The sequence below is a fragment of the Strigops habroptila genome, chromosome 10, assembly GCF_004027225.2.
Source record: "Strigops habroptila isolate Jane chromosome 10, bStrHab1.2.pri, whole genome shotgun sequence".
Lineage (NCBI taxonomy): Eukaryota > Metazoa > Chordata > Aves > Psittaciformes > Psittacidae > Strigops > Strigops habroptila.
In genome coordinates this window covers 4,122,942-4,147,090 of record NC_046359.1, presented here as the reverse complement: position 1 = coordinate 4,147,090, position 24,149 = coordinate 4,122,942, and the positions used below count along the sequence as shown (strand labels likewise).

At 37.9% G+C, this 24,149-nt stretch overlaps 1 protein-coding gene across 14 annotated transcripts in view; it reads right to left on the bottom strand.

The window, feature by feature from the left end:
* Positions 1 to 24,149, bottom strand: part of SYNE1 (spectrin repeat containing nuclear envelope protein 1) — a 296,964-nt gene that overhangs the window by 134,317 nt on the left and 138,498 nt on the right. For all 14 annotated transcript variants that reach the window (XM_030498895.1, XM_030498904.1, XM_030498900.1 and 11 more), the window contains 17 exons: positions 22,550 to 22,906; positions 18,486 to 18,622; positions 17,355 to 17,532; positions 15,080 to 15,262; positions 13,422 to 13,565; positions 12,944 to 13,099; positions 11,371 to 11,535; positions 10,747 to 10,919; positions 9,728 to 9,881; positions 9,448 to 9,591; positions 8,067 to 8,231; positions 6,833 to 7,150; positions 5,364 to 5,519; positions 4,567 to 4,737; positions 3,667 to 3,993; positions 2,225 to 2,377; positions 758 to 925 (listed from right to left, as the gene is read on the bottom strand). In XM_030498895.1, coding sequence (XP_030354755.1) covers positions 758 to 925; positions 2,225 to 2,377; positions 3,667 to 3,993; positions 4,567 to 4,737; positions 5,364 to 5,519; positions 6,833 to 7,150; positions 8,067 to 8,231; positions 9,448 to 9,591; positions 9,728 to 9,881; positions 10,747 to 10,919; positions 11,371 to 11,535; positions 12,944 to 13,099; positions 13,422 to 13,565; positions 15,080 to 15,262; positions 17,355 to 17,532; positions 18,486 to 18,622; positions 22,550 to 22,906 — 3,249 coding nt within the window. The remainder of the gene's footprint in view (positions 1 to 757; positions 926 to 2,224; positions 2,378 to 3,666; positions 3,994 to 4,566; positions 4,738 to 5,363; positions 5,520 to 6,832; positions 7,151 to 8,066; positions 8,232 to 9,447; positions 9,592 to 9,727; positions 9,882 to 10,746; positions 10,920 to 11,370; positions 11,536 to 12,943; positions 13,100 to 13,421; positions 13,566 to 15,079; positions 15,263 to 17,354; positions 17,533 to 18,485; positions 18,623 to 22,549; positions 22,907 to 24,149) is intronic.

Below are 24,149 nucleotides of genomic sequence, written 5' to 3'. Positions count from 1 at the left end.
TTAATCTTCCTTTGTTGCATGCTCTCCAGGGCTCCACCAACTTATCTTGTGTCTAGTAATGAGGACTAAATCTGATGCTGGATCATATTTTATTCCATAAGCTCCTCCACTGTAGACAGTTCTTTCCATTGACTTGGGCACAACCAAATTTTTATTTAAGGAGGTTACTTGAAGAATAGCACTAGTCACAATGAGTTAGAAGATTTCAACATTCACCCTTAGAATCTCAGTTTCAGGGAGCGGTAGGGAAGGTTGGATTTTGCTTTCTTTTATCTTATAGAAAGCATCAGCTATCGATGTAGTGAATGATTATAATTAATAGCAACCATAATAATACCTTGAATAAAAGCAGTGGAGGAAATGCTACAACCTAATGGGGGGCAGGGGGAATTTTAAAAAAGTAAAATATTTTTTTATCTTTAAAAGTACCACAGCAAAAATGCCTTAGAAGTAAAATGAACCAAATACATTTTTTGTGGTCTGTTTCCTGGGACATCTCAGCAAAAATCTGGCACAGAATTCAGACCAGTATACAAGAAAACTCTTGTGCAGACGCAGCCTCATCTAAGAAAGTGCTAACAACAAAGTAGACTTGTTAACTGCATTAATGACACTGATGCTTCTTTACACAGTTAGCAGTAAGAGGAATAAAATAGGTGAATGACAAATAACTAAAGCTCTGGAGCGTAGACAGAGAAGCAAAGAAGAAAAATTTTATTATACCAGACAAAGAAAGTTTACCCAACAGCAAACCCACCTTGTGGTTAGCTAGTTGCTGAGTGATTATTTCAAGACTGTTACTCTCCATGAGGTCAGGGCTGACCAGCCTGGTGGACATATGTAATAACCATTTCTCCCCTTCTTGCAAATCACTATTGTAATCCTCATGTTCTTTTACTCTCACCTCTAAGGTTTCAACGTATGCCTGCAAGTCCACAATAAACAAAATTAAGTATTAACGTAATTACAATAATAAAAAATAAAATTTAATAAAAACACCACCACAAACAAAAAACTACCAAGAGCTTAAAAACATGTAAGAATTATCTTCTACATTTATATTCCTGTGAAGGACTTTCACAGGGTTAGACTGCTAAGGAAGACATAAAAGGGATTACTCTGTAGTAGTGAGCAGCGTTGATGAAATACCATACTTTGAGGAAAACACTGAGGATCTCCTTAGTATTTTAAAAATGAACACTGTCTTGACATGAAGTTCACTTAGAAACATTTATTACATGATCTTTGAGACACTTTCTATGACCTGCCAAATGTTATCGTTGGGTCCCTGCTGCTCACAGCCTTTGCATGTACATATTGCCTGTGATTGTGGTAGGTAAATTAAGAATGTACATATTGAGTTAAAATGTATTTATTCTTTTTAAGAGAGATTTTTCATAAAATCCTCTACGTTTAAGTCATCAACATTACATCCAATGTAACAGTTTTCAGTTTTGTGATGCAGATCAGAGGAATGTTTGTAAATTAAAAAAAAGACTGAAAAAAATAAAATCATCTGCTATTGGTGGACAGATTGGCTACTAAAAGTACTTAGGTCAAACAGAAGTACTAACACGGTTTGCAGAGCTTATACTTGTTAGGAGTATAACCTATTAAAAGCTTTAGGAATAATCATACTTTAGGACGTATTTAGAAGTATTAGATCTTTCAGAGTACTACACACGTGTGGACTAATGAATCAATGTTAATTAGTAATGCCCTTGGCTGAATTAATTTATATCCATCTTGCAGTAATTTTCTTCAGTGACTTCCATTCAACAACTAAACTAGATTAAACAGGGCTTGTGTGAGATCTAGCAGAAACGAGACAAAATGGTAGAATTTAAGGGCATTTGCCTCTTCAAGTAAAATGTATTTAGAAATCTATTCAAAGCAATTAAAAATAGTAACAATAGTACAAACTAGTTGCTGATGTATTTCCCCTTAGTGCTGCGAAGACTTTATCTGTCACATTAAAAACTCATTTCAGTTACTTGTTAGATTTATTTAGGTAGAAGTTCTTTCCATATTCAAGAATCTCCTCCCTACTTCCCCTCACTCCAAACCCCCCCCAAAAAAACCCAAAACAAACCAGTAATTAAATCTAATCGACTCTGTGTACAGGGCATGACATGACAGCACAAAACAAATAGTTAACGACTGAAAGAGGGGAATAAAATATAGCAAATTGAAAGAACCTAGAATTTTCTTCCTGACTTCTTACCTTTGTTGTGCTGCAGAGTTCCTGGTAACTGCTCTGAAGGTCTTGAATGTTGTTCTTTAGAGTCACATCATTCACCAGATCAAAAAGCGCTTCTCCCTTTTCAATCACTGATTTTATTGAAGGTTCATGGGACAGAACAGTCTGCTGTATGGACTACAATGCAAGCGAGAACTAAAATACATCTATTGAACACTGAAGATCCATTTCACTAACTTCTCTTTGATCTGAAGCACAGCCTTCTATCATATATTCTCCCTTACTCAGATGAGAAGAGTTTTGCTACTAGTACAGGACTATGTTTCTCAATCGTGCCTTCAGAAAGCAACTTTGCAAGCATTTAAAAGCAATTGCTCTTTTTGTGAGTGGCTAGTAGCACAGCTAATAATTTGGAGCTGGTGAAGGAAAGGGAGTTAATATGTGTGAAGGGGCGAGTTCTAGGGATAAAACTTGTGTAGAGAGACAAATTCTGCAAACAGGTGTGAAAGCATCAACAAAGCCATGCTCTTAATGATACAGTGTGCAGATGAGTGTGCAATTTGATTCGTTATATCACTGTGCCACTGGCTCAGAGAGCATGGCACATGCCAGCATCTACCAAATGACAGTGAGATACCTGTCCAAACGTGCAGGAAGCAAGTACACAGCTATGACATACAATTCTGAGTACTGAAACCAGCAAGAGGTAGTTAGCAGTTGATGCTGTGCAGGTACTGCTCAGCAATAGCCAAAACATTGGTTCCCAGTACTGTTTTAGCCAGAAAGTTATAGTGCTAAATGGGCTGCTATAAGGAGTTAGCTCCATCCCAGCCAGACCCAGTACCCATCTTATGAAACACCTGTAAACCTGGAGTATTTTGTGAAAACATCATTAAGAGAAGAAATGGGGTTTGTTGTCAATCTCTTTTTTTTACTCATTTTTATGACTAGAAAAAAAACCCACAAAAAAACAAAACCAAACAACACAACAAAACAACACAAAACTTCATTAAAATCCTAACTAAACCCAGAGGAGGCCACAGCAGCTGTCTTAGATGCCAGTTGAGCTAGGACATCCAGCTTTGACCAGAAAACTGATTAAGCCAATATAAATACAGACAATGTCTGCAGTGAAGAAAGATCAACTGATTTCTATCCTTGCTTAAACCACAGTCAGCTCTGTTGATGTCAATGGAATTACTCATGTGTGTACTCATAAAAGAATTTTGCTCCGTTACAGGAAATTTTTAGATGTGGAAGCCTTATTAGGACATTCACATTTCAAATACAGGTGATCACCCAGCTTTGTAGATGCAGGTATCATACATGGGTTCCCTTTGATGCTGATTTGGACATCCAGATCAGAGATATCTCACACACCTATTGAGGAAACTTGAGCAGACACCTGGATCAGAGTCGCTAGGTCAAAATTGATTAGATAGTACAATGATATAACCTCTTTTTACCTTGTATTTGGACAACTGGGCCTTCTTCTCATACAGTTCGCTCTTTGGCTCCACGGGAGCATGTAACATGGCTTGGTACTCCATGACCCACTGAGTCTGTGCCTTGTACTTGTCTGAGAATTCTTTTGCCAGCTGAAGACACTTCTCTGAAGTCATGTGCTCTTTCCTGATGGAGCCAGCCAGCTCCTCAAGCTGTTCCACATGATCTCCAATTTCTTTTCTTAACTGGTCAACTTCATTTTCCTCCATGTACTTTATAGCTCGCTCCCCCTTCTCACGGGCAGATTTCAGTAAACTGTGGCCTATGTCCATATCACTCAGTAGCAGCTGTGAAGGAAGTGTTAGTTAACAGAAAATGTATGCATTTAGATAAGGACACAGAAGGAATTGCTAGGAAAATTAAATGGACTTTTCATTACAAAATTGCCTGGAGTTAAGGTGTGGTAAACTAGAAAGCAGTAGAAAAAGTGGATACGTCCACACTGGGCTTGTGAAGATAAACAGAGAAACTGAGGACTCTCAGGAGAAAATTAATATCCCATAAGTTGAAACTGATTAAAGTTTTCCTTCAACTCCGAAACATGAGTTTTACTGCTAAGTTATTTCAATAAGGAGAAATAGGATGCACTTTTTGTCACAGTGCATACTGGTATAAAATCTACATGACAGGATGCCTTGCGAGGGGAAGCATGCCTTATGGAAAGGATAGGATTGTATTATTTAGAACTATTCATAACCTCAACAACCAAACTGTACGAAGTTTTATGCTGGGTCATCTTTATTCTATTAGCTTCTCTGGGCAAGTTGAAGTCAGAATTTTGAGCAGCTGTTAAGATCCATGTTAAAATATAGAATCTTTTTAGTGAAGAGAAATAAAAATCATATTCAAGAAAGCTGTACCTCTAGTTTCTGCACTTTTTTCTCCATTGCTGTTTTATCAACCATGTCGAACTTGGTGATCACATTTCTGAAGTTCTTGTTAGTAGCTCCATACCAATTTGCATAAGCACTAAAAGCCAATTCTGACTCTTCCATACAGCGTATTTCTTCTTCCAGAAACTTTATTTGCTCCTTCAAACAAATATAAGGGTGAGGAAATAAGAACCACCCAGGTGTTTATTGAAGGCTCATTGGCTAAAGATAGCAATAAATTATTACTTATTAATAAAACCTGATAAGATTAAACAGATATTGAGTTCTTTTGTTCTAGTGGATAATTCTCACTAAGGTCTTGTCAGGTTGTACATACAGCAATCACTAAAGTTAAAACTGAGTTAATACTAAACAATGAAAAGGTACTTACATTTTGCAATTTGAATTGTGACTTGAAACACTTACTACTTAAAGTGACCTGAAGACTGTTCCTTATAAATTGAAATTTTCCCTTACCTATGAAAACATTTCTCTATATGTCGTTTAGCATTCAAACATAATGGATTCTGAATTTCTGCCCTGAGACTGCTAAACAAGATCCTAACAACATCTGATTAATACTGAATATTTTGAAAGATCATTATCCCTATTATCATTATCTAATACATTTAGTCCATATATGTGTGTATATATGAATATATACGAATATTTAATTAAGTCTACAGTAATGAATAAACTCTGATAAAGCCTAATTAAGAAAGTCTGTTTATATTTGCTTAACTGTCAATTTATGATGTTACAATGAATTAATTTTCATTACTTACCAAGACATGAAGAAGAAGAGTTTGATAGCGTGATGTAAGCTGCGTAGCCTGGCTTCCCATTCTGCTTGAAGTGAGACTTTCCTCTAGTATTTGCTGCGCCAACACCCCAACTTCCTCCACATCATCTTTGTAGATTGTAATTTCTTCGTGCCACTTCTATGACAAAGACATTATCCAGTTTATACGACTGATTCAAACATCTTAAACATAACAGGAATTCATTGAAAAGGAGAAGAAATACATGGTTGTAAACATGGATTTACAACAGGAAAATAAACAGATTCTGATGAAAGTTAACATAACGAATATGCTGGAAGTTTTATCATATCATATGGACTTCATTTCATTACAATAGTTTCAATATTCTCACCAAAATAATAATAATAGAAATGCAACCTGGACTTCCTATAGAATTTGACTGAAGTTTTAAAGATGAATGTAAAGTGTAACCTTGAATCTCTTCAAATATGCTTCCTTCATTTACCCAGAACTATGTCTTCTCCTTGCAATGACTAAAGGAGAATTATTATATGAAATATTATTATATTATTATATTATTATACAGCAAAGACTTCACAATACAGCTGGTCACATTTTACTCTTGTTACCACATTAATACTTTCCCACTGTCCTGATTTTAGCTAATTTTCTTCCTGGTAGCTGGTACAGAGCTGTGTTTAGGATTTAGTACGAGGATAATGTTGCTAATACACAGATGTTTTAGTTGTTGCTGAGCAGTGCTACTCCAAGTCAAGGACTTTCTTAGTTTCCCATGCTCTGCCAGTGAGAAGGGGCACAAGAAGCTGGAAAGGAGTACAGCCAGGACAGCTGACCTGAACCAGCCAAAAGGATATTCCATATCATAGAATATAATGCTTAGTGTATAAACTGGGGGGAGTTGGCCAGGAGCCACAGATCACTGCTGGGGGACGGGCTAGGCATTGGTCAGTGGATGGTGAGCAATTGTATTGTACATCACTTATTTTTCTTAGGTTTTATTCCTCTCTCATTTTTTGTTATCTCCCTGATCATTATTATTATATTTTACTTTATTTCAATTATTAAACTGTTCTTATCCTAACCCATGGGTTTCACCTTTTTCTGATTCTCCACCCCATCCCACAGTGGGGGGAATAAGTGAACGGCTGTGTGGTACTTTGTTGCCAGCTCGGGTTAAACCACTGCTCCAGGACTTCATCTTTGTTCTCAGTTGTGCCTTCACATACCACATAGTATATGAATACAAGATCTCCCTATGAGATTTCAACATTGGTATAGCCATACCCATAACAGTAAAATAGGACGAGCCTAGACCCAGAAGGCATGAAGCTCTCTTGGATCCATCATTCTAGGCACTACCTCAGAATAAATTACAATGCTTCCTTGTCATTTTCACAGTGCAACCAGGAACTGGTATGGAAACCTCACATGGTATTTTGTTTAAGGAATGCCTTAACTATATTCATTACCTTCATTTGTTGAAGCTGCATCTCCTTTGTTGCTCTACCAGACTGCCTCCCAGTCCTGACAGCAACTTTCCCCTCCAGGTCTGTTAGCCACTCATTAACCTTCTGAAATTTTTTCTCCATTAACCTCAGTCTGCTCACAGTGGCATTTAATTGGCTTCTTGCTTCAGAAAGTCTGTGTTGATAAACTTGCCAATCCTGCCGTAACGATTCCAGGGCTCGATCTTCTATCTGAGGAATGCCCCAGGGAATCACCTCCTCTCTAGCATGGACAGCAGCATTCAGTAATGCTTGTCCTTCTGCACAGTGGACCTGCAGCTCCTGTAAAGGCAGAGTTATGAATACATACCCTACATTAACAGCTTCCATACACATATGGCAAACAAAGTCCTGGTTCTACTTAAAACGAAAGCAGTTACCTCGCATTATCTAGCTATTCCATTTAGTTACCTATGGTTGAACACATATTACCAAGTTCCTGCTAAGTTTATCGTCAGTTCTGAAACATTAGCTGCCTGTGCTGGCATGAGATGAACGCAATCCACTCAAGCACAGCCTTACATTGAAACCTTTCCAGCTCTGTGGCAAGTAGATTGAAAGACTGATTCTAAAATTGTATGTTTAAAAACAAGGAACCAGGTGAGACTTCAACCTTTTAAAATAAACCAACCTATTATTTTTACATACGTTTGAGACATCATTCCAAAAGAATTCTCAATACCCTTTTCTGGACATGTGTGGTATCAGCTTCAGATCATAATTCAGAAACTACTGAAGTACTAGATTCACCCTTCACTGTCACTTAAATGATTCAGTAATAATCTTCCAATCTCACCATGGGAGCTAGCCTACATGACTGGAACTGCCTGAAAGTAGATGCATTGCACTGTAAGCAATAAAGGATGAAAACCCAATGAAAAGAATAATTTTGATTTTTTATGAAACACAGGGAAAAGAAGAGGCAGACCAACATCTAAAACAAATTCAGTACTTGCAAGAAAGGATTAGTATGCCTGGAGATTTTGTTCAAGGTCTGACACTTCTTTCTGGACATGAGTGACAATGTTTCCACTGACTTTACTGGAACCACTTTTGAGCAGCAGAGTACTTTATATATAATGTAATTCTGAGCTGTTCTGGAGACAACAGAGATGTAATTTTTCTCTGGAAATTAATGTTATTTTGTTATTTCACAAGTAGGATTATGTTTTTACTTAGACTGTCAGATGTTATGTACCTGTAAGCCTCGGAGTGTTGCCTCCTGTTTCTGGACATCACCATCAAGATGTGATAAATGGTCAAGTTTTTCCTGTTCCTTCTCCAGCCATACTTCAAAGGCCTTCAGATTTCTTTGGTACGCTTCATGTAAGGTAAGCAGTCCTTCAGCTTTCGTTACTGCCTCCTGTATGTATATGTATTAGTGTATTACCGAACCAAGAAAACATAAAACCCAGACTTCTATCAAGGGCAAAAGTTTGTATCTGATGTTGAGCTGTCCTAAAATTCAAGAGTACTTGGGTTCTGAGGATGGTTTAATCAATTACAGAGAAAGAGAGGGTAAATGTTGAGAAACAGATACTTATCCTGAAAGATTCTTCACATAAGTTTGTGACTTCCGGGATCTGAAGTTTTGACATGGGATCACTTTTAAACAACACTTAGTCTAATAACAAAAGACCTTAATTTTTATACCCATTTAAATTAACTTTACTGAAGTCATTAATAAGCGTATGAGCTTAGTGCATATTTTTTATTCACATGATTTTTTTTTTCAATGGAATAATAATATTCTATTAAGAGTATCTAACATCTTTAGGTTTGAAGAGTACCCAAGTCCTTTCCAAGCAGTTCCTACAGAGCACAGTGAGAAACAGCTGGAAGTCTTCTGTGTATATGGATAAGCAAGCTACAATAATTTCACAACCCAGCACTAAAGGATTGCCTCTCTGAGCATACATTAGGCATTATTTAATAATTACAGAAGAATTTGGGCTAACTAAAGATAATCACCTACCTTCAAATACCTTTAAGCATCACCAGTTCTTTTATTATTTCTTTTTTATCCTATATTTTATATCTTTATCTGTTTATGCCCTTATCTCTTCCAGTTCTATGATATTAACACTTATCACTAAATGTACTACTTATCTTGCTGGGTCTTTTGACACTGGATTAAGTTTTCTTGGTAATAAGGTTTGTGTTCAATAATAAGCTTCTGTAGTTGTGAACCATTTGTGAATTACCTGATAGACTGGTTGCATTTATTGCAAAACATACATTTACACAAATCATAGATTCAGAGATGCTTCCAATTTATCCGTCACAATAGGCAAAATCATATCTGCACTGAAGTCAGTGAGACTTTTGACATGAAATTCCTCAGACTACTCACCTGATGATTTTGTCAGATTCAGATTTTTAGAACCTTTCTGAAAAGATCTGAAACTTAGTGGTACAGATTGATAAATCACCCTAATAACTTCCTCTTACATTAAGTTACAGCTGTCCCAAAACTTCTACTCCTCCTTTAACTGTAAAATCAGTGATCAATAAAAAGACTTTCTCTCTTTCCTTGTTGCTAACAAAACAGGAGTGAGTGCTATCAAGAAAAACTGTACCCTCGTTCTGTCTTTGAGGAACTTATACCGCTCCTGAAGGTCCTGGAGTTCAAGCTGAGTGACATAATGCTCAGCCATCCCACTTCCTTTTACTTCAATCGTCTCCAACAGGCTGCTGTGACTCAACACTTCTTCATTGAGTAGCTGCAAAAAAGAAAGAGAATAATACATTTATGAAAGGGCAGAATTAAAACAAGACCACAAATAAATCTTGCAGTTATTCTATCTTTTTTTGTTGCTTGTAACAGCTTGTTGCTGGTTTGTTGTAAAGCAAACACACCTTTGCTTTGCTGAGGGCAGCTGTTTTTTCCCTCAGTTCAGCATATTGCATTTCAGAAGCATTCATACTTGCTTCTACTTTATCCATCCAGCTGGAAAACTGACGAACATCATCCTGGTAACTTGTCCATTTGGACAGAGCTCCTTCCAGTTGACTGTAATGTAAAAATACATGTGTCATTATAGTGGATGTTCTTATGCTACATAAGCAGTGAGATATAGTCATATACAGTTATTCTAGACTATATTTATAAGAAAGATATCTAACAAGCTAAGCAGTCTGACACAGAGCTGTTTACAGCCCTACAGATTTTAACTAGGAGCACTGTTCAGCTGATAAAGAGAAATTAAGTTTTCCAGACTTGGAATAGTACAGACTTGGAGGTATGTAAGTTATGTAGCTAGCTGATGTACCCTTGCTTTAGTGAATAAAATACAGCTGAAAGCATAAGATCCAGATTCAGAAATTTTCTGTCCCTTTGCATATATTCAAAAGTTGCTGTATTCTGATGTTTAGTTACCTTTCTTGCTTTAAATTGAAACATTTGCACTAGTGATACCCTATCAAAGAAGGCTCATTTTCCCATTATATTTCTTTATTCTATTACTGTGAGTATCATTATTGGACACTATAATTACAGTACCTTCTGAGTAATGCTAGCAAGTGGAAAACAGACAGGATCGTGACAGAGCAACTATTAATGTCTGTGACAAGATAGTCTCATTTCTGAGAACAATTCAAGGCATCAAGGGCAACTCAAAGTGAAATTTACAACAAGATTATGAACACATAATCCACTTTTAAGAATAAATTGACAATAAGTGTTAACGGTTTCCTCCCCTTTTTCTTCTTCAAATGAATATGTCACTTATGGCCTCTAGACCTGCAATGGTAGGCACATGCAGTCATTTTATATGAATTTGACTCTTGTAATAATAAAACTCTGGGAATTAACTTTCCTACAATTTTGACAGTATTTTATTGCTGAGCATCATTCTGTACCGCATACCCTTTTTTACCTCTTGCACTGGATACAAGCAGACAAAAGAGAAGCCCAGCTGTCTTTCAGGGTTTGCAACTGCCGTTCAATCACTGGTACTCCCTCCAGAGAAGTATTTTGCAGAACAGATTCTCCTCTTGTCAGAATAATTTTCATTTGGATTTCTTTTTCCTGTTTTACTGCTAGCAGTCCCTAAAAAGTGAGTGGATATTATTTTACTTTCATCGTTAACTAGGCATGAATATACTAACTGGCTTTACTGGAAAATGAGATGATCGAATTTAGCAGCTTAATACAAACGGTCAATTGGAAGAGGGACAGTGGGCTTCACAGCTGGGTTTCACAAGGAAAAAGACACTTTCAAAGGGTAGGTTTAGGGCATTAAAAATATAATCTTAGTTGACAGGGAAGTTTTCATGGAACCTGTGCAAGTACTTAGAGTGTATCAGAGAAGGTACTGTTGGGTGGAAAAGCTGATAGTCTAAAGGGAATGTCATTTAGCTAGTGAAAACAGGGGGATTCATTCATAGAGAAAACAATGTGATGACAAAGCTTTTGCAACAACTAGTGTAAAGTATCTTCTATTTGCATTCTTCTTAACATATCTAAAAAGAGCAGGTTTTGGAGTCTGTTGTTTCCATACCTCTAACTTTAACATCCGGCTGTCCAGAACACTCTTGTCTGCCGTGGGATGACAGTAGGAATCCAGCATGTGAACTGCATCAGCCACCCAGTCCTCAAGGTCCTTGACACTGTGCAAGAACTGCTGGTGCTCTGCTACCACCCTATCCATTCTTGAAACTTTTTCCTGCAATTCATACAGCAGTTAGCACCAACAGCTATTCAAAGGATTCCTTATTCTCCATGCCTACTTATGGACTTTAGAGTAAGTTTCATAAACTATACTCAGAAATTCTCTTCATACATTGATAATTACAAGTACAATTACTTAAGCATGGAATGAATTTTGCATGCATACATACATACATCGTCCAAACATAATATACAAATGAAAATTACAGAAATGTCTTTTTTTGTTTGTTTGTTTTCTAAGTGTAAAGCTTCATCTAATTGTCTCTTCTCATGCAAAGTACATGACAGTTTTCTTGTTTCATTTTTTCTTAAACATCTGGTAAATCACATCTAAATTCCATGTATGTGTGGCAACTGAAGATAACTTTTTTGTTTTCCTCAATGACTTCCACTGGTATAACCATTCTTAAAAAAATCACTGACACTCATACAAATCAAAAATAAATGCTTAAGTTACATTGCTAAAAGGCCTGAGGTGAACAGGAGTTCAGAGAGAGGAGAACAGGAGAGCAGGGTGCATTTCGCACAGTAACAGAGGACTAAACTCAAGCCAGCGAAACAGGCTTAGGAAGTTACTGAGAGAGATCTTTCACAAACATCCATGGCTATCCAAAGAATTTCAGAATTTCTCTCATAGGTTGGATCCTACGTATCATCTGCCTCAGACTCCTTCTTCTCATCCTGCCATCTCCTACAAGTTCTGTTCACATAAGCCAATGTAACTCATGCATCTTTCCCATTTTGCAGTCATGAACATTTATTATGGCCGTGTATACAATCATTTTCAGTAAGTCATACAGCTCTAGATGTGCTTTATAATTTTTATTTCCACAGAAAAAGTAGAAATTAAAAATTTTTTTAGACCAATCTCTTAGTTTTAGATGAAGATGTTTACAATGCAAATAGTTAATCATCCTTATAGGATGCAATGAAATAATAACTTTTGTGTATTCTGTATTTTCAATAAAAACCCAAAAAACAAAAAAAACAAACCCCCCCCAAAAAAAAACCAAACCAAAAACCCCAACAAAACAACACAAAACCAAAAAAACACTCCACTCCCATAAATCTTGAAAAATATTTGTTTCAGGTGCCACTAAAAAGTCTTCAATGCTTGAAATAATCAAAATCAAGCCTGATTATTTTATGAGGTGGGGTTTGCCTTTTAATCAAAGCACATTTAAAAACAATTTAAAAGAAAAATCATAATTCCATTTTGTTGACAGTCCATGGAATTATCCAAGTTGTTACTTCCTACTCTTTAGCTAGTTTAAAGGCAAGATAGCTCAGACATACCACAGAGCAGACAAGCAAGACAGCTGCAGTGTTTCACATTTCAGTCTTTCTTTTTCCCCACATACACCAAATGAGCTGCTCGAAAGCACATACACTGGGTGCATTACCTTTGTCAGATTGGTTAGAGTAAGATATTGAGAAGACAACTGAGACACTCTGCGCATAAAGCTTTTGCTGACAGCTTGCTCTTCCCACAGCTGCTGAGCTTTCTCTTTTAGCCTGTTGAGCTGATGCTCGTGGCAGCTTATTTCCTCAAGGACAGACTGTAAAGCACAAGCACGTTAATATTAAGAGTGGGTGCAAGAAAGCAGGAAATAGAGAAACATGAAGGCCCCATGAAAAATAGAAGTGACATATGGCAAGCTTGCTGAGAAAGGCACACCATATGGCTACAGCAATGAAGCAGCGTGTCATAAGAAATATGGAGATGTGGAACAGGATCATCAATAGCAATCCTTGAAACCAGTTCTCATCTTATTTAGAGGTCAGGACGCTAGAATGATCAAGCTTTTGTAAGGAATCAATGAAGCCAGAAGGATGGGACGGGAAAGTCTGGCTGTGTTAAAAGGACTTCTAAGAAATGACCTGCAACTTTTGCTGTTCTCTCCTCTTGGAAGGAAGATCATGGAGCCGACTGCTACTTCCTTGTACCATCTTCTCAGTTGTGGTCAGCCACTCCTGCAGGGGCTCAGCAGTTGCTTCAAAGTCCTTCATCTGGATTTTTAAATTCTGGGAAGACATGCACAATTCTATCAACAGACCCATTGCACTGGGCATAACTGTAATGCACAACATTACAGCACACAAAAAGGATATACAACTGCAGCCAAATACTACACAACACTTCAAATAAACAACACCAGCTCTGCTCCTTCCCATCCCACAAACACACACTGAAAGAAAAGTCTGAGAGAGCACCTCATCAAGAGGCAAAATAGAGGCAACAATGTTGAGAGAAGGCTGAAATAAATTTCCTCTGAACTGAAAGCTTTAGAGATCTTGTGAGCTTTGACTCAATGTAAATCTCTCTCACATAGCTAAAGCAGTCTGAAGAAAGGCTAATTTGGGATATGAGTTACCTAACATCTGCCTGCAGTCATTCACACTGGCTGCCACTATTCCTAGGTGATGCATGACTAAGTTCAACCCAATCCTGGGGATCATTTCTGATTACATTCCTTTTTAGCTTAAAATTTTGGTTATAAAAATGTGTGCATAAAGGCATATGTAGGCATTCCTTCAGTGCCTGCCTATTTTTCTGTAGGCTTTAATTATGCTTAATCTGCATGATTAAAAAAAATAGCATCTGAAATAATTCATATGGAAGAGAAACTTGAACAGCACAGTTCCTGTGCCCTAGTTATCTTTTTTTTCTCAGACTACTTAGTTGTCTTTTTAGCTATAGCCTTATCACTTAAATTTAACATCAGAATGAAAAGCTAAGCCTATAAGACTCAAAAATGCTTGGCTCAAAAAGATTAACCTCTAAGAACATCCTCTTCCCATGGCAACCCTGAGATGAAGAAAGGTAAGCCTCTGCCACCTGAGAATTTTCTTTGACAGGCTTTCCTACACAATGTGTTAAATGTACTTAAACTTTTTCTCAGCTGGCTAGGCAGCATTGGTTCGAAACAAGAACACCTAGGAACTTTCATTCTCCTCTGCTATGCAGGGAATTCTAGCTAAGACCTTTTGACCTTAAATCCTAAGACTATAAAAAAAAACCCAAACAACCCAAACCATGGTTTTAAGATATTCTCCCTCTGTGCTGGTTGAATTGTCAGTTCTGAACAGAGAAAGGCACTGGGATTTATTTTAAAAGTTGTTCAAACAAATCATTACATTTTACCAGTTTGCAATAAGAGAGACAACATTTACCCACTGTACAGGGACTATTCAATCAGCAACAGTCCTCAAAAAAGAAAATGTGTTTTAATAATCCAGTGCATTTGATGAGACTCGTGTTAGTGAATTTGAGCAACTGCTGTCTTTGCTACCTTCAGTTACCCTGAACAACAGCTTTCTCCATGAAACACGCCACTTAAAGTGAAAACAGGTCATAAGAATATAGGTAAACAAAAGTAAAATGTAAGCCAAAGAATAAGACACCTTGAAAACAGCTATGTATTAATTCTGTCACATCATCAACACTTACAGCTATATACAAAATCTGAACTATGCTGTTTGAAACAAAAAGCAAAGAGGAAAGATCCAATCTTTCCCCACTGTGACTGGTTCAATACCTCCAACGCAGATTCCTTCTGGTGGAGGGTGGTGACAAAATTTTTCCAATCTTCTTTAGCGGTAGCACATTTGTCCTGGATAACTTCAGCCTTTTCTTTTGTTAAAACAGAGCACAGCAGTTCTCCTTTGGATGCCACCAGGTTTAGTTTTTGTTGCCCATTCTCACTTTCTGTTAAGAATTCCTAAAAACAGTAACAAAAGAAGCTAATTAGTGAACTTTGGGTCCCAGGAAAGGTCAATGGCAAGATTCCAGAAAATTGAACAGGGAAAAGAGTTTATTGTTTCTGCTCGTCAACATGCTAATGCATCTTTCGGTACATTCCATTGTAATATCTTTAATATTTATGGGATTTAGGGACAACAGCTACTTAATCCAGAAGTGCCATGCATCTAAATAATGTATATATTACGAATCTAGTATCACCTGTATATTCTGCATTTCATGAGACAATTACTGGTCATTTAGTTGGGTTTTATACTTCTTTCAATCTCCATGGTACAAAAAGTGGAAACAGTTTCTTTTCGGGGAACTAGTATCCTGGCATAGGTAACAGGAGGCGTCAGGACCCACTCTCAGGCACACACAGAGGTCTGAAGCCTTGCCCATGGGCAACAGCTACACTGGACTTCCAAAGAGCATTGTAGGGGTGTGGGCTGACACTTAGACCCTCTGCAACGCCTAAGTAAGTTGTGTGGTTTATTCCCCTGCATTGTTAATTTACCCTTCCTGTTTGAAAGCATTTTTCTTCACAGAAATATTGCACAATGCTTGTATGGAAAAATGCATGTGCAAGAACTCTACAGAAATGTAAGGAAACAGACGGGTTTTTAAATTCCAGTGTACTCAGATAGTATTCTTGCAACTTGTAATAATTATTAAAAGACTTTGTGAGCTTTTAGGACTCCAAGAAATTTAGCAGTCAAAAATATCAATATTCTAAAATGTTATTATCATGATTATGTGATACAAAAATAGTTTTATACCCATAATCATAAGGTTGCATCCACATTCAGAATTAACAGGCTTGACACAAAAATTGCTAAGTCAGGTTCTGATTCTATGTTACACTAGAGGTCTTAGTAGAGAATGCAAAGAGTCTGTTGGCCTTGAGATACTTGGTTCAAGTTCTGGCTATATTAAAATCAAAGATGTAATTGCCTTGTGACTTAATGATGTTAAATGTGCTAACAGACAGAATGTATAACTTTTAACAAAAATAAAATTTTAAGTTTATACAGGTTACCAAGACATGTCTAGAAGTCCTAAAGCAGTTTCTGCATGTTAAAAAGTTTATTTCACTACAAGGGGCTTTCAGGGAGGAGGAGAACAAAGTAAAGTCTTATGCTATGAAGGGGCTGCAATGATAAAGCAAAAAAATCTTACCACTGTTGGAAAAAAAAAGAAAGCCCAACTTGCTAAAATTTTTACATTCAATAACAGAAACCACTAGGATTTTTTTCCCCTGATATTTTTTCTAAACATGTATTCTCATTTTGGGGTAGCCAAAGATTTGATATATTAATACAATATTGTTTATGCTTTTAAGTAAAACATTTAAGCAAAGGAAAGTAAATGTACCAAAAGGAGAAGAAGGTGATTTGGGATTTCGTATTTTCCGAGAACCTCAAATTAATTTCTTCTGTTACACTAACTGAAAGTTTAACAGTCTCATTACGTAATTCTCATTTTGCTATTTTCAGTTGAAATTAAATCTACATTCTATTCATAAGAGTATTTATTTCACTCACTTCATTAAATATACTTATAATTGGCACTCTTTTCCACAGAGTTGTTTGGGCTTGTTTCAGCTTTATGTGAAAAATTTATTTTTTAAATGCTTGTTTGCACTGCATACATTTTAATTCTGTTCTTGAAATATAAGGGCTCTAGTTTCCTATATGAGGAAAAATATTTACATAACTTTGAAATAATTCCAGGTACTAAGTCCTGATTCTGATATCTTTCTAATTTTATAGTACTCTGATTTTACAGTACTGATTTTATAGACTTTAAAAACATATTTTTTCCTAAAATAAAAAAGAAACAAATAAGGAAAACTAACAGAAGAGACAATGACTACATACGAACTATTAAGCTACACGATTAAACTAAACAAACTAGATTAAAAAGGAAATGTTTTTTTCATTGTAATTAGTTGCCTTTAGTGTTGATATAACAACATTAACAACATATATTAAGCAAACAGTTCAACCTGAGCTTTACATGAAATTGATTGGGTTTCCCTTAGACTAATATTTCACTGCTATAGTTACCTGTATTTTCTGCAGGCTTGCTGAAGCTTCACTGATGTTTTGAGGCACGTCAAAGCATTTGGCTGTGGCGACTTTTGCATTGACCAGCCACTGCTGGAAGTCCCTGAAAGCCATTCGAAATCTTTGCTGCAAGATCTGCTCTTTGCTCTGACACCCTTTTGAAGCTTGCAGGCAGAGGCTGGGTTTATCACATCAGGGAAGCAGAAGGGAGGGAGGAAAGGCATGACTCTGTTAGGTGACAGTGCTATTACTTAGTTCTCTGAAATACAATGGTAAGGTTAACCTGGATTCCTCCTACTCATTTTAAGCACTTAACTGAGGCACCAGGAAATCCATTAGAAGCTTTCAGTTCCTTAAAAGTGAAGCATGTAAATTGGGATGTAACTGCCACAGATATGACAGGTGTAAGCACTTCCAGAGAGTGACTCAGAGCACCTAAGCATGAGCAGTTTTACAAGCCCCTTTCTCTCCCTAGGGACAGGATGCAGAACTACAGCAATTACAATTCTAACTTCTGTGGCTTCATTAAATTTGAAATGTTAGGAGGGATCAGTCTGGGTCATCACACCCTTCTTCTGCAGATATAGAAGCCAAAAGCTATAACCCCCTGCAAGAAACAACAGAATCCTGTGTTTGAAGTGCAGGTGTCACACTCCCAAGTAAATGAGCTACAGTGACCTGAGAGAAAGCAAGAAAGCAACCAAATGCTAGCTCTCCTGTTTCAAAGAACCAGTTAGTCAAAGAGTAAAGTGAAGTACAAAATAAAGAAAAAGATCTTAAACAGCTGTTATAGCTTGTTCTTCCTTCAAACAAATAAATAAGCCATAGTGCTACCTCACAGTTTCTTACAGAGATTTCTCCTTTAACAGGTCAGGTGTGGATGTACATTAATTTCAGCTAAGTTTAGTGGCATGGTCTGGCTTTTAGAAAAAAACCCAACAACGAAATTGCTACTTTAACAACGTCTATTGACAAAGAAAAAAATCAAAATAATGATTCTAACAATTGTATACCTCCATTTCTAATTCTAAAATTCTGATTAATGGTTCCCTAAAAGACAGCTCATCCCCTTCCTCCCCCACCCCCACCCCCCCATGGAATTGATTATCTATAAACAAGATGAATGTGTACCTGTTATACTCCTTAATCAACCCTGAAACTTTTGAAGAATAAGAACTCAAATCTCTGGAAAATCTACAAAGATCATTTAACTGAGTTTTGAGCTCATCTGTCATATGTTCAGACTTTACCAGAGTATCCAATGTTTCCTGTTAAAACAAAACAAATGAAACAATTAAAACAATATTAAACCAAACTAAAACAGGATTGGTGAGTACATGAAAAACTGTATCTTTTGAATCTAAATTTATGAGAATTTAAGTTCAACTTCATTTATGCAAATTCACTTTCAAGAGTATTTTAGCAGTCAAACCTACAGAAGCTTATTTGAAATTATGAGCTTCTAAATACCAAATTTCTGGAAGCCTCAACTTTCTTAGCTCAAAATATTCTCAAAGAAAAGTTTAAGTTATAAATTTCATTTTAATAAATAAGCTATGGTATTGTCAGTTAGTTGTATAGATATAAAAGTACATACAATTAGGGAACAGCAAATGATATGTGTTTATATACATATAATTAGCCGGTTGGCTTGAGTTTAGCATGTTCAATAAAAACTCTTTTAAGCTGTATATAAAAAAAAAAATAATTTATGCACAAAATTTTTAACAGCTTCAACTCGTTCACAGAGGGCTTCATAATGTAAAAATACAGCTGCTTGCAATCCCATGAGTGTAAGTGGGTTACTGCCTGTCACTGCTGCACTGGAAAGACTCTTGCTTTGGAGACAGCTAAGCCAGCAAAAAAAAAATGCTTTTGTTGGCTTAACTTACGTCACTGGAAGAGGTGTGATAACCACTCCAACAAAAACAGTCCTTGTTGATGTCCGCAGCATCACCACTGCGGAATCCTGCCAGCTACTCCAGCATAATGAGCAGTGCAGACTTGGCTCCTTATCTCACTAGAAACTAAATTCTTCAGGCATTCCTCTGAAACTCCCAGGGAGAAGAGACAATCCTGTAGCTAGTTACATTCACCATGGCAGAGGTTCTGCAGTGCAGGCAGGCCAGAGCGTTTGGCAAGTACTGGTTAGTTTCTCTAAATCTAAGTGCCAATCTGGAAGAAATGTATAATATAAACTTCAGAAATGGATGATATGAAAGTGAAGACAAATTTGAACAGGGACGTGTGAGTGGGACAAGAAGTCCCCAAATCATGCTTCTGAACATATATAAAAAAATATACATAGTAAACAGTTTGTAATAATCTATCAGCACAAAACTGAATGTTTGGGAAAGGTACAAATGATGTACATGAAAATATATGCAGATAGTTTTCAAAATACCACAATCTACACTGCAGAGATAAAAATGCTCACCGAGTAGATTCTTCACTGCAAAGTATTAACTAACTCTGCAATAAACAGATATCCCTTTATGTTAATCAAAAGCAAAAGGACATCTTAGCAAGGGTCTAGCAAGGCAATCAACAGACTTAGCAAGAACAGCAAATGGACAAAAGCCAGAGATTCAGCTGATGTGTCTGTTGCCCACAAGCAACTTTGTGCTTGGTTCACATCTCTTTTCAAGAATGGCGAAATTAATATTTTAAGATTTATATAGTGGATTTTTGAGCAAGCGAGACAAAAAAAAAAGTAAAAAAGAAAAAAAAAGAGATATTGCTTCTTGGTAGTACCTGAACTGCCAGGAAGAAAATCCAGAACAATCCATTTAGAGAAAAAACAAAACTACAAACATGCATTGGCTATGAATCACAGCTTGATTATATTAACAGTACTGAAAACTGTTTGCATTTATACATCACAGGGAAGCCCTATAAAATTAAGTCTAGAGACATTTCAGACGTATTATGTGTATAGATGTTCATGTGTTCTCATGAGTATGGAAAAATACTTTGCTACAGCAGATTTTCATGTCTCCTCTGATTTACGTTGTTTGTGCTTGTTTTATGGACTTTATCTGCTTTAAGTCATTCATACACCAGAAATCAGTTCAACCATAAAAGATACTCCAAACAACACTGCCAGTTGTTTCAATGCCATATAAAGTAGCATTTGAATTAAATAATTATGTAAAGCAATGAAACTTGAAAAAAATGTAAACTAACTGCTTTTTGTTTATCTTACTTTACGTTAAAATACAAACAGGATCCTTTTTAAAAGCATTACGAAGAAAAACACAATGGCTGTTACACAGGATGCCACAAATTGCATAGGGCAGGAATCACCATAATGAAACACTAACAGTGCTTTTTTTGTTGTTGTTTTTGGTAAAGAAAACATGTCCTAATGGTAGCACAGGGTTAGAATTGCCTGTTTTCAATGATTCTTTTCAGTTTCAAATAACCTACCTCAATAACTTCTAAAAGATTATTCTGATGATGCACAGCCTTAAGCATAACCTATTAACAAACAGGAACATTAACTTGCAAAACAGGGTGCACTTAAACTGTTGCATTTTGCCATACAGAAACACTGATAGCACTGTTGCAGCCACTTGGATTTCATTTTGAATCTGACAATTACCAAAATAATCTGCTGAATTCCAAGCGCAAGATCTGTCAGTCTTATGTTGCACATACCTAAAGGAACAGAGCTTGAGTATAACAGAACAGCAGAATGAGTTTGCTAATTCTGAGAATTACGAGATTCATTTTTAATTCATGGCCTTGGCTCACATGGCAACAGAACCACTGTGAGACAATGGAAATGGAAAGCTGCAGTGCTATTTTATGTTCACAATAGGACCTATCCCTGGGGTCCAGAAATGGAAGGATTACTGTCACATTTCCTCTAACTATAAATAAAATTACATATTAGGGCTGTGCACTGTGAGTCTTGAGATTCCTCTACATTTTCCTCATTACCTAAAGCTTACAGCTGTTTAATCTAAATAAAGTGTTGTTACAGTACACACACAGTATATATATGATTAATAAAACCAATATCCTTCATTTATAAAATGAAAAATGTCTGGTAATTGCTGATGTATGTTGATGACAATTCCATGTCTTCCTTTCCTTTGTAAAAACATATAAACGTGGAAGACTTTGCATATTTGTACCATTATTTGCTCCAATGTAATGTCAGCTTTGTTACTCCTGCAGACACGTACTGACACTCAAGCAGGTTCCATAAACCTGTGCCAGGGAACTCTATGAAAGGGGAAGCCACAGAAAAAACTTGGCAAAGACACTGGAGGAGGAGGTTTATAATCTCAGTTCAAAGAGAAGGTGTTCTGGGTTTTTTTGAATGTATCTTCCACCAAGGGGTCAGAAAGCAGGCATCACACGCCTCTCTTCCTTTACTTGAACTGCTTTATTGCAACACTACCCTGAAAGGGAAATACACTGTATCTTTTCTCAACATCGGTGATTCACAGTAGCCAAGATATACATACAAACATGTATCTTGATTGTTGTGAAAATATATATCTATATTTATATACAATGTGTGTGTGTTTGTGATACATACACGTGGTGGTGTTTTGTTTTTGTTGGGGGTTTTTTTTTCTTCTTTTTTTTCTGGAAGACAATCAGGAGCAGAAACACCCTATTTCTCTATATTCCATAGCAAGGCAATTAGCAAGTGCACCAGCTTCTGGTATAAGTCTTTAAATATTGGACAAGATCTCAACATGCATGACATGAAGGATATTTCAAGAAATGCAAAGTATGAGCTCAACACACTGCTGACAAATTATAAGTAAGAAATGGCTCCGGCTACTACTTGGGTTTTAAGAAATGCTTCCCATGTCCCTGTTTAAGTGCTTCTCAAGTTTGAAACATTGAGCAACTTGGAAGAGAAGTTGACAGCTGGCGTGCTGTAGCTCCTTCCCTTTCTCAGAGACAAGCCCTGTTTTTCCCATCTGAGATCCAGGCAGCCTTTGCTAAGCCTTGTACGACAGGAGCCAAGGAGAGAAATGTCTTCTAGAAACACTGCTTATTGTGATGACAGTTACAGAAAAAGTTTGGAAACCTGGGATTTCATAGAAATATTTTTCACAAATGCACTTTACTATTTCCTACTTGATAGTCCCCACTGGCAGAAGCTGTGTGCCCACAGTAGCCGTGCATTTACAGCCGAACAGCTGCTAGGAAAAGAGATGTGGCCTTACTTTCTCCTTGCGCCAGCTTTCCACGACCTCGGCGTCGGTGTGCGGGCTGTCGAGGGGGGTCAGGCTCCGGGACCAGGCGGCCAGCAGCCCGCCGAGCCGCTCCGCGGCCTCCTCCAGCCGCGCGGCCTGCGTAGCGAACTCCCGCTCGGACAGGGCCCTCTGGCTCAGCACGTCCCGCAGGCTGCGCTGACTCCGCAGGGCGCTTTCCTCCCACTGCTCCCAGTCCGACCGCAGGGCCTGCATCTCGGCCGCCAGCAGCTGGCACCCGCCGGCCGTCGTGCCGCGCTTCGCGCCGGGGGACAGCGTCTCCACTCGGCCCAGGCGGCCCGCGCCGCTCTGCCGGGACTCTACCAGCTCCTGCAAGGAAACATCGCCATGGTAACCCGCCGAGCTGCCACCGCCTCCGTCGCGGCGGGGAGGGCCGTGGCGTCCCGTCCGCACCGACCAGCGCCCGCACCGACCAGCGCCCGCACCGACCAGCGCCCGCACCGACCAGCGCCCGCACCGACCAGCGCCCGCACCGAGCGGCGGCAGCGGTCTCCGGGGAGCCGCCGGGCTGCGAAGGGCTGCCGGAGGACGGATGCAAAGCAAACTCGGGCGACAGAGAGAGTGTGCGGGCTGTACACTGAGTAAACAGCGCTCCCGAAACTTTCGTAAGCTCAAGTTTAAGGGAGAAAGAACAAACTTCGTTGAAAACGCTAAGTTAAAATCCAGAAAGTAGTAACTGCTGTAATCTTTACAGAAGCAGCACGGGTATGTAGCTGCTCATAGTTTTAAAAGCACAACTGTGCTGCTCAAAAAAAAAAGCCATTTACAGCCTACCCGTGATCTGTGATGTGCCAGAATTGGTTGCACATGTCTTTTTTTTTTTTTTCTCTCTCTCTCTCCAGAAGCGAATTCTTTCTCCAGTGTCCTATTTCAATCTCACACATGCTACAAGGGAATATGGGCAGTTTTTAGCTTAAGAGGCTAGAGAATATAAATATCATCCCAAACACTGCATGCCAGACTAATGGTATTTATTCTTTTGTTAGTCTTATGAGCTAGAAACTACTGTCTCCTCCCTTTCCCGTTACATACATGGGGAGTTTGAGCACAAGGGAGACTGAAAACTACCTAAGCACGTACAACAAATCTGCGATTTGATCTTGGATATCCTGAATCTTCTTCTAGAAGCCTGTTCACTGACCCACTCCTACGTGTTTAGGAGCAGAGTAAAATGTTGACAGCATGAGTATCTGAAAGTAAACATCAGGCATGAGCAAAACATTCAGTCTGCTTTAATGCTGCATGCAGAAATACGTAACTTAGGCACTCAAATATCTCAAAACAGATGCTGGAGTAAGGAGAGCACACAAAGGGAGGCAACACATTTCTGCTGTTTGGGGAGAACAATCCTGGCACTGCTTTTTGTGTCTCCATTTCATGCAACTCAAGAAAGGTTGTTTCTGTCTGATTCTCAGCAAAGACAACTCTGCTCATGGAGAAAGCATCCTCAGCAATGAGGACAGGGCCATATTCATTAATCAACTAAGCCACACTCTTCTGTGATGCAACTGGGCTTCTGCCCTTGCAAATTGTTTCCATGTGTGCTGTGGCT